The sequence below is a fragment of the Leucoraja erinacea genome, chromosome 36, assembly GCF_028641065.1.
Source record: "Leucoraja erinacea ecotype New England chromosome 36, Leri_hhj_1, whole genome shotgun sequence".
Lineage (NCBI taxonomy): Eukaryota > Metazoa > Chordata > Chondrichthyes > Rajiformes > Rajidae > Leucoraja > Leucoraja erinaceus.
Genome location: NC_073412.1, coordinates 10731810 through 10743047, shown reverse-complemented (window position 1 = coordinate 10743047; position 11238 = coordinate 10731810). Strand labels below are relative to the sequence as shown.

The following is an 11238-nucleotide window of genomic DNA, read 5'->3' as shown; positions in this document are numbered from 1 at the left end:
CTGCGAGTCAAATGAGGCGCCGGGGGCGGAGTAGAAAGCCGACTGGGTCATTCCTGCACTCGCTAGTGGGACAGCGGCGACCTGCCCGGTGCATTCATGGAGCAAGGTCCCGGCAACGAGGCATCTATTCACCAAACGCATTTAACTTCGGGGAAACCCAATCTCAGGGAAATGTGAACGATGCGCCGCTTCATAGTCAAGAGCAAAGATCCTATAGCGAGATAGTCCACCCCTGCTAAATGCAATGGGCTGACGTGTAGTACATAGCGGAGCAAAACGTGGGCCATTTCTTCGTCCATTTCCGTAACCCGACCCGACTTTGTGTATCCCTCTCGGTGTAATCAGCGTTGCGGGGGAACAATTTGTGTGTGTGTGATATAGGGTTATATTCATAATTCTGTTCATTCATAATTCTGTTAAATATTATTAAAGATTAATATGTTAACAAATTATGATTCTGTTAATTGTCTTTTTTAATACTTTTCTTTTTAAATGCCTCATGTGCTGTGTTTGAGGCGTTTTGTTTTTTGTATGCTGTTTCACACTTGCTTTTTATTATTTTATTCTGTTCGAAATAAAGAATTAATACATTAAATAAATAAATAAATAAATGGGGGTTTTGTCAAGAGCGTTTAATTGTCATACGAGCCGAAACGGAACGATGAAATTGTAACTTGGGTCTGTAAACAGAGTACACACAAGATAATATAATAAACACAAAAAAGTACAATCAATAAAGAAATATCAAGAATGAAACTTGGATAATCCGTTATCCTACACTCAGTGGTTTGGCAAAGATAGGCATAAAATGCTGGAGTAACTCAGCAGGTCAGGACTTTTCCCCCTTACAATCAGTCTGAAGAAGAGTCCCGACGCGAAACGTCACCTATCCATTCTCTCCAGATACTGCCCGACCAGCTGTTGCTCCAGCATTTTGTGTATCTTTGATATAAACTAGCACCTGCAGTTCCATTTTATTACCAATTAGTGTTTTGGAGGTTGGGGAAGTGGTGCATGAAAAGTGCTGTGAATCAGTGCGCAGGGGGAAGAGGCCAGATTAAGGGAATATTGAGTGAGTTATACAAACAAAATGCAAATATGTATGTCAATTCTGTTTCCTTTTTATTAATTACATTGAGTTTTACAATATGGAAACTACCTCTTCAGCCCAACCTGTCCATGCTAACCAATTTGCCTAACTATGCTGATCCTATTTGCCTGCATTTGGGTCGTATCTTTTTAAACCACTCCTGTCCCATATGGTAAATCTGATTTGTTTGGATAGGATGCAAACTACCCATGTACAATTTTTAATATATTTTAAACATTGCAATTGTATATGTCTCTGCCACTTCCTCAGGCAGCTGTTCCAAAATACCCACAATTCTGTGTGAAAGACATCCCTGACTTCCTTTAAATATTTTCACCCTCACCTAAAATCTATGCCGAAAAAAAACTTCGCACATGTTTCCAGAAAGAACATTTAAAAAATAGTCAATTAACTTCCTTGGTCAATGGTGACCAAACAATAAACATCGGCATAACTATATGCAGGACTCCGCTTCAAGTAAAAATTAGATTTCATCTATCCATCTGAGCAGACAGGATAAGCTTGCACTTTTAATAATCCAGTTGTGTGCCATTCTGTCAATTATTAAAGATGTTATAGCAGCGCATTTGGAAAGCAGTGATAGGATCGGTCGAACTTAAGAGTGGAATTATGAGGGGGAAAATCATGCTCGACTAATCTTCTGGAATTTTTCGATATAACATGTAGAATGGATAAGGTAGAGCCAGTGGATGTGGTGGATCTGGACTTTCAAAAAAGCCTTTGAAAAGGTCCCACACAAGAGATTAGTGTGCAACATTAGAGCACATAGTATTAGGGGTAAGGTATTGACATGGTAGAGAACTGGTTGGCTGACAGGAAGCAGAGTATAAATTAATGGGTCCTACAGAATGACAAGTGGGGTGCCGCAAGACTCGGTGCTGGGTCCCGTTATTTACAATATAACGATTTAGACAAGGGAATTAAATGTCACATCTTTAAGTTTGTTGATGACACAAAGCTGGGTGGCAGTGTGAGCTGCGATGAGGATGCTATGAAGCTGCAGGGTGACTTTGATAGGTTGCGTGAATGTGCAGGTGCATGGCAGATGCAGAATAATGTGGATAAATGTGAGGTTATCCACATTGGTGGCAAGAACAGGTAGGCAGATTAGGAAAAGGGGGAGTGCAATGAGACCTGGTTGTGCTTGTACATCAGTTACTGCAAGTAAGCATGCAGTGAAATAAACTAATGGCATGTTGGCCTTCATTGTGAGCGGATTTGAGTTTAGGAGTAAGGAGGTCCTACTGCAGTTGTGCAGGGCTCTGGTGAGACAGCACCAGGAGTATTGTATGCAATTTTGGTCTCCTAATTTGGATACAAGGATATTATTGCTATTGAGGGAGTGCAGCGTAGGTTCACCAGGTTAATTCCCAGGATGGTGGGACTGACTGAAGAATGGGTCGATTGGGCTTGCATTCACTGGAATTTAGGATGTGAGGGGATCTTATAGAAACATATAAAATGTTTAAAGGATTGGACAGGCTAGATGCAGGAAAATGTTTCCCAATGTTGGGGAGTCCAGAACCAGGGGTCACAGTTTAAGAATAAGGGGTAGGTCATTTAGGACTGAGATGAGGAAAAACTTTTTCACCCAGAGTTGTGAATCTATGGAATTCTCTGCTACAGAAGGCAGTGGAGGCCAATTCACTGGATGGCTTCACAAGAGTGTTAGATTTAGCTCTTTGGGTTAATGGAATCAAGGGATATGGGGAAAAAGTAGGAATGGGTTACTGATTTTAGATGATCAATCATGATCATATTGAATGGCGGTGCTGGTTCAAAGGGCCGATCGGTCTACTCCTGCACCTATTTTTCTATGTACCAGAATGTTCATTTCAATTTGTGTTCTGTCTCCAAAGCCTCAAAACCTCAGCATTTCAGCGTTAAAAATGCAATAATAGAGCGGCAATACAAAGTGTGCATTATCTGTATATTCCAATATTACTCTTCTATAGTCACTTTTTAAACTTGAATAGAAAATGGAATTGAAACTTTGTGTCATCTAGAAAGACATAAAACCCATATTTTTGTAACAGGTGAAATGTTACCCAAGTTTGGATGCTAAAATATCAATTTAATGTAAATTTTGGTCATTGAATAACTTTTTTTAAACCCAAGTCATTTTTAAAAACTACGCCATAATGAATTCAAACAAGAAATAAATTAGAGCAGCATTTTGTGAAAATAGTAGAAAATGCATATTATATTCTACTATTTAGAATAAGGAAAAGGATAACATTAAATTCTAGTGCAATTTATTTCAACAATTATTTGACACTAGGTTACAACAAAGTTCCCATTGTTTTACAGATTACATAGTTATTTAAATTGAACCCATGGAACAATACATTCTGAATGTCAACAAAATATTTGTATCGCATTGCAAGAAATCCCTCCAAAATATAACTGGCAACATGATAAAAGGTGTTTTGCTTTTCATGAAATTTAACATATTTTTCTCATTTTACCATTTCTGTCCACTTTGGTCAGAAACATTTCTATTTTGTTTGATATGACAAGTTCTCATCTTCCTTTAACTTATCCTGTTTCTGGAAGTCATCTTGTCGGACAACTCAACTCAGCAGACTTTTCTTATGTTTAAGTTGAATAATGCATTGAACATAATCATAATCAAGTCAAAATGCCTGATAAAGTCTTGTTTTAATCTGAGATGAAGGAATATGGGGGCCTTAACAATGGACTACAAACTCTGAAGATCTTAGCTGATGAATAATTATAGAACTACATAATCGCTACATGATGAGTATATCTCTTTGGTACAATGACTGTACAAGTTGGAATAATCTTTTATCATTGCAAAATTAAAACAAAAACATTCAAATTGCACTTAAAAATTAACTTTAATATTACGTTTGGTGACCAAACATGAAAACCCAATTTCAGAAGAGGAATAACCATCGACATTATTTGTGAAAGGTATCAAAGAATTTTAGAAACTAGAATTAAGCCTGTTTGCTACTTAAATCAAGAGATGCCCTTTAAACAATTCAAATATACTGGATGATAAGTGCGGCATTTGCTGCAGCCATGACATTCAATTTTCTGTTAGGAGTAAAAGGTCAGCACATTCTTTTGATTTCCTCTAATCATAATGACAGGAGGCAGATTTCTAGAAAGAATCTCCAACCAAGCCAAATACAGGTAGCTTGATACAGCTTCTTTTCTTGCAATTGGCAAACTCCTAGAGTGTGAAAGAAAACCAAAAGTTAACATCTTAAGAAAAACAAATATGAATATTTATTAGCATTAGAATTTATAAGCACATTCACATACATTGATTGAATCTGAAGATTGAGCCAAAATTTTCACTATTTTGTTCTCAAATCTACACTTCAGGTAATGTGTATTGATAGCCACTTTGTCCACTAAAAATACAGATAAATGTATTCTTGGATCTGTTATGTTACATTATCTATATAGTCAACAGTCCCACTGCTTCATTGCGAATAGTATTCATGGAGTTTACGTACACAACAATGATATTGGCAGCTCGAGAGTTCTCCTGTAGAAGTTCGTTGAGTCTGACTTGCCGGTATGTCTAATTTAAACAAAGTCACAGAGTACATTACTATTTATGAGAACAAAATAATTCATGAATGATTCAGTGACATACATACACGTAATAAATTACATTACATACATGTAATAAATATGAACACAATAGTTTACAGCGTGTTTGTCTACCTTGTCTTTAAATCTCTCTAACTCAGCATCAGTAATTTTCCATGGATACTCCTTCTGCAATAATTCAGCGGTTACAGGATCCTTGGAACTTTCATGCAGTTGATATGGTTCAATCAAATCTTCAAATGCTTTCCAGCTGAAATTAGTTACAATGACCAAATCAAAGCACAATTAGTGGATCTTTAATAATAATTATGTAGAAACTAATGAATTATACACTTGATGTCGTACCAAAGCCTCACAATTTACTAACTGCATCATTTTGCACTTACACTGCAGATGTTCTGGATCTATCTCCTATCTCCTTGATCCTGCACTTGACACCAGTATTCCTGTGGTCTCCCTCCACAAGATGTGTTGTGCCTTTGATCAAGAGTGGGAGCGGCCTGATTTCCTAAAAGCCCCATGTATGACTGGTAACAGCAGTATAGTCGAGGTCCAGAGATTATGGATTAAGAACACTACGGCTTAGTACAACTTCATCCTGCATCAAGTTGAGTCACTAAATGTAGCAATCAATGATGTTGCATTCCATTTAATCTCACTGAATGAACTGCTCCTCACTAAACCAATGTTGGAGCTTAAATTATCTTAAATAATACTGTGGATTTGTCGGTCAGCCCGAGTAGTAGCCAGATTACTCTTGTGTGGTCCCCATTACCCGTTTATTAGGTCATATTTCCGAAGGGATCAACAGCTTGAAATTAATGCCAAGCAGTTCATTTGTTCACTTCTGCAACTTCGTACTGTCATTGTGGATTCAAGGAAACTGGTGTACACGGCTGAAGGGCATCAGTAAATCCAGACCGTGTTTGCAGGAGTAAATATTTGCTGAAAGAACATCACCCGACTTCTCCATCCACTGAAGCTGCCTGGCTTGCTGAATAGTTCCAACATTTATGTATTATTCCATCAATGAGTGAGATAAACTTCTGAGAAGCTCCTGTGGCCATGTTAGTTATTTAAATTTTCTAAGTAACACTTCACAATAATTGTCAGTCATGACTGCTCTGAAACACCTTAGTTTGGAGGAGCAGCAAGCTTGTTTTTCTGGGTCTACTGCCTCATATCGGGGACATCTGTGAGATTTGGTCCAATGAACCATCAATAATAAATATTAATAGGAGATTAGCTATAAGATGATCAGCCGAATAGGTAAACCATTAGGACGTGGAGAAGGCATTAATTGATCAAATATCTGAAATTTAGCCTGCATTTGTGAAGTGCAAATATTATTCAATAAACTTAGTTTCATGAAGAGCAGTGTGGTTAGAATACTGAAGATGGATTTTCAAAAGGAGTTTAACAAAATGGACCAGATGGCACCATTAAATCTCTGGTGTGCACAGATACAAAAATGTCCAAGGAACACGATAAAGGAGCAGTAAACATTGCCTCATAGTCAAGACAATTAGGCGATTGGCATCACTCAAGTTGCTGCTGAAATCACTGCTCCTTTTTGATGTGCCAACCATTTGTATGTCAGAGGAAATATTGTAATTCTAGATTTGCTAATCACATGAAATTCAGAAATACCCATGAAAATTCATCCTCCAGGTGTATACATTAGTTGAAAGTTATTATTGGATCTGGTTTTCCAACTTTTTTAGATAAAACATTCCAGATGTTAATAATACTTAAAACATTTTTTCTCATGTCCATCCTTCTTGTTTGTTTGAGGTATTTGTCTATTATCTCGATACTGATGCTAGGAAACAATTGTTCTCTATTATAATTTTTCAGACACAATATTGAGTATTTTTTGGACCAGACATTGCTGACTCTTGGGAGTAGCATGATTAGACCTGCTGGTGATCAGCCATTGAAACTTGAGCAAGTCCAAGACCATCACGCATGTACTTTGGAAAGTGGAAGTGGAATGTTTAAGCAATAGTTTTAGAATATTTCTGAATATAAAATATTCAGAAGTAATCAGCCCTGGATGGGTAAGTTTGTTGACAGAGGTCTCAGAGTTTTTTCTCAGTTGTTTCACGAGCTGATGCCATGTTGAGCAGAGCTTTGATATTTAGGATGAAGATGGCATTGGGCAGAAAGCTGATAAATCTGTTCAGTTATCATGTAGATTATTGGGAAGTCATTGACTTACTGCTGGCAGGAAGTTCTAGTCCATTGAATTAGGACCAAAATGGTGGCTAAAGAGGTAGAATTAAAAAACTGCCATAAGGGAGTACGAAAACAAAGAGATTTACAGGCACAGTCCTAATGGAGTGATTCAATTTAGGAATAATAAAAATATCAGAATACATGCATAAACACATGAGGGTTGCCAAAGTGATTGTAGAGATAGAGTGGTTAGCCATCATGGAAGTTTGAAAATTTAAGTGCTGTTTAACTGGGAATTCTGGGAGGAGAGGGGTGGGCCGAGTCGTGAATTGAGGTGAAGCAGCCAGTGCAACTTAAAATAGCAGCAGTGCAGTTTATGGAGGTAGAAGGAGGGATGTCCTGCCAGTAGTGTGCAGGAATGATTTAATCTGTCAGCAAGGTAAAGATCTACTTTAATTAGAGGTCCCAGGAGCAACCATTCATACCTCTCCTTGCTTGGTTTCACGTTAATATCTCCAATGACTTTGATGTCAGCACACTGAATCCTAAATTTTCCCAGGAGTGCAGCCATTCTGTAAAAAAAGTCAGAAGAAATGAAATGTGAAAAGAACATTTACAAGGAAACTTACACCAGGCTCTGTAAATCTGAATTAGAAACAAAGCATTGCAAAAACCTAGCAAAGTAAAGTGCAGTGGTAAGGAGCATAGGTGGATGCTTCACAACCTGATGTGAATGCTATTGATCTTATACAATGTCATATTTATCTTGCTGTTCAATTCAATCATTCAAATGCTGGGGTTGGTCATTTTTTGATCACTACTACCATCCTGTTAAGAGCTTTTTATTGAATCTCCACTTTCTATAATTTGGGCTCAGAACAGCAGTTATTTGCCATTATATTCTTTTAACCCTATAGCCTTGAAATTGCAGTGCCAGGTTAAGTGCAAAATAAGGATGTTGACTGGTGTGCAAATGAGCTTTTAGTTTTAAATCTGCCCACAAAAACTGTAGAGACTCGACTTGTGAAGACAAGGCTAATATGGTTTCAGAGACATCGACTGGATGAAAGACTTGGGGAGGATTTTGTAGTGCTTAGAGCCTCAGGGCTTTGTAAAATTGTACTTGGCTCCAGAAACAAACAATGCTATGCAAGATCAAATCTGTAGGCATATATTTTTGGATTCATTAGCATTTCATAGCACAAAAATATTCTTGTGGTACTTTGTATCTTGTGAAACCCAAACAATTCTTCTACATCATATGAAGTATAATTAATACTTTTGCTTAGCCAGGTTCTATCTTCCACATTGCAACCAATTCTGCCATCTTACTAAAATCTCCTTTTGGCACACTTTAGTCCTCAGTGCACGCTGTGTATATTCAACCTAGAAACTTTAAGATATCTCGAAGAACACATTAATTCAATGGTGGGTGCAAACTCTCAAATGTTTTGTTTGAAGGCCACCATGTCAAAGTTCTATGGCACTTAATGTTCATGGGTTTTGTGCATAGATTAGGCTTTGCACATTTTCTGCTTTGAACAGTTTTGCAGAATAAGAAGTCAATAAATCTCAAATCTAGGCCAGGGAGAACCCTTCTGTAATCATTTAATTTTAGTTACTCTAGACTGATTCGCAGCGGTCAGCTCTGCATTTTAAAGTTTCCCTTTCAATATTGACTAAACTGACCTCACAAAAACTCAAGAGGTGTGCTGTTGCATACCACCAATGGGCCACGAGTGCCATGGACTAGTATCAAGTATGTCACTGTGCATGTTAAGATATTTATTTGCATTTACAGTTCTGATGCATGAAGGTCCATGAATGTAAGGTGAGGAGTGTGTGGACGTCAATGTTAATTTATTTTCCCCCTATTTTACTGATTTTTACGTTATTGATATTGTAATACAGATGTTGTAATAATAGGTGATACATTTTCTAAGTCTATATATATATATTTAAGCATTATTTTCAAACACTATTATTACTCCATTTTACTGTGTATTCAAATTATGTACACAGGAATGAAACATATGGAGTACTATTAGAATTACCAGTGTCCACTTTTAAGAAACTTTTCTCGACTATTATTTCTCTTCTTCTAACCAATTTTATAATCTTACTTGGTGTCTTCTTCATTCTGCACTGAACATTCAACACAGCTATGAAATATAATTACTCCAGTCTTCTGATATTTCCTTCAAAATCCTTCCTCTGTGTAACCATACAAGAAAATTCCCCATGGCCAAACCTTCATTTATTTAAATTGTCCAAACAGTAATATAAAGTGAATCAAGTGTATGAAAGCAGTGTGGTTATAGGAGTTCATAAAAACTAATATTTTTACACAGCCATTGGTTGGGGTCTGGAATGTCTAATAGGGGTAGAAGCGGTGGCATATTAATTTTTTGCATTCAAAAGGGAGCTGCTTAATATCTAGAAAGAACAAAATTGCAGATAGAAGGCAGGAGAGGAAGAATAGCTGGATTGCTCTTGCATACAGATAGCACATACTCAAAGGACTGAATGTCCCAGTGTTACAAACATTGAGATTCTGAACTGCTGGCATGACAGAAAACCATTACTTTAAAATAGCCGAGGAGTACAGCAAAGGTCACAAACTACTTACACACCATTGATCCATGAAAAGGTTATTGAAACCATTCACTGCACATTTTAAATAAAATTATTAGTGGGGATTTCAAAGAAATTGCATAATGGTATCAACTTGCAGAGATACAAATGTTATCCATAGACATTAATGCGAAATTTGCAATTTTTAAACTTGTATAGGGCTGCTTGTTAATGGAAAATTAAACAATGAAACTTTTACTAGACTTGCTTGTGTAAATAGTTTGGTTATTTAATAATGATTTAATATGCCTTGATCCCTCATACCACATAAAAACCAATAAGCACTATCCACACATTTTTTTTTCTCCAGCTCTATTTCATATGGGCAAATTCTAAGCATGCAACAGCACTTCAATCCATTTCAATCAGTAGCAAACTGCCTCTTCCACCCCATTCCCTCACATCCAATTCTCAATAAGCAACATCCCAGTTCTTAAAAATATCAGTTTCAAATATATAATTAAACTCCCATCGGGGTATTTTTACCCTTTTCCTTTCTTAACCTTACCCACAGGGTTTCTACTGTATATCTTCTGATCTAATGTAGTTTCTTGCCAAGAACAGGACCTTACACAACCTCTGCTCTTTCTTATACTTAATCCTCCTTATCTGCCTTAAATAGAGCTGAACTTTGATTGAATTACTGATAATGCCCAGCAACCCCCCCCCCCACCCAACCCCCCCCCCCCCCCCCTCATCCATTTCCCTCGAGTTTAGGACTACCTCTATGCTGGCAGGATAGCTGATAAAGTTATGGATATGACATAATTTCCTACAATTCCATTGGTTTTTTTTTGTTTTGTTTTTACAGGAACAATTTATGGACTGTCCACCAAGGCTCTGCCACTTACAGCACTTAACCCACAACCTACTTCAAACTCACAAATTGTATCTGGGGCGCTTTATTCTAACTGTTAGAATAAAGCACTCTTTTAACCCTGTTAATGTCAAAACCTTTGTCTACTCGTCCATCATTTCTGAACTTCAAAATTTCCAATAGTGCTGCCATTTTCTCCAACTTCCCAATTATTCCTCAAATAAAAATCTTCCTCTTTCATCCTGTTCTAGTCAGTCAAATACAAATTCCTATGAGGCTTTGTCCCATCTTACATTCAAAAAATCCGCCTTAAATTCCCTCTTGTCCCGACTCCACCCGCTCGCACATTCTCCCCTCATGCATCATTCCTTTAGCTAGTAGAAGGGGCATTTAATACAGCAGCCTTCTCTTGAGAACTCCATCCCAAAACATTTCCCAAAACATTTGTATCACTCTGCCCCCTGTGTTAAACAAAATCCAATCGTGCTCCCCTCCCTCTCACTGGCTATCTTCCTTCTACACTCTGTCCTGTTGCTGGTTCTTGACCTGAAAAATGCTGACCAACCCTTTGCCTCCACAGATGCTGCCTAACTCACTGATTTCTTCCAGCAGTTTATCTTTTGCTTGAGTCTGGAAAAATCTGCCAATTTGACACTAAGATCTTAAGTGTACTAGATTAACTGTTCAATTATTTAAGAGTAATTCAAATTTATTCCAATCTGTTGAAGGTCCTTTGGGGAATTGAAATTTGTCTGATGAGTGATGAAACAGGGGCTCTCAGCTACATATCATGTATTTGCACAGTCTCTTCAACCTCCAAATTAAAATGATTCAGTTTTTAAATAAAACTCTAGTATCCAGGTGGTAAACTGTTGCAATTTTATTTTACTGTTGGATATAATTTGAA

At 37.3% G+C, this 11238-nt stretch overlaps 1 protein-coding gene across 2 annotated transcripts in view; it reads right to left on the bottom strand.

Annotated features, from left to right (window-relative positions):
- Positions 1 to 3333: 3333 nt before the first annotated feature.
- slc12a1 (solute carrier family 12 member 1) overlaps positions 3334 to 11238 on the bottom strand; it is a 63678-nt gene continuing 55773 nt past the window's right edge. For both annotated transcript variants that reach the window (XM_055662672.1, XM_055662671.1), the window contains exons 23-26: positions 7366 to 7452; positions 4817 to 4952; positions 4603 to 4670; positions 3334 to 4313 (exon numbers count right to left, since the gene is read on the bottom strand). In XM_055662672.1, coding sequence (XP_055518647.1) covers positions 4178 to 4313; positions 4603 to 4670; positions 4817 to 4952; positions 7366 to 7452 — 427 coding nt within the window. In that variant the 3' untranslated portion in view covers positions 3334 to 4177. The remainder of the gene's footprint in view (positions 4314 to 4602; positions 4671 to 4816; positions 4953 to 7365; positions 7453 to 11238) is intronic.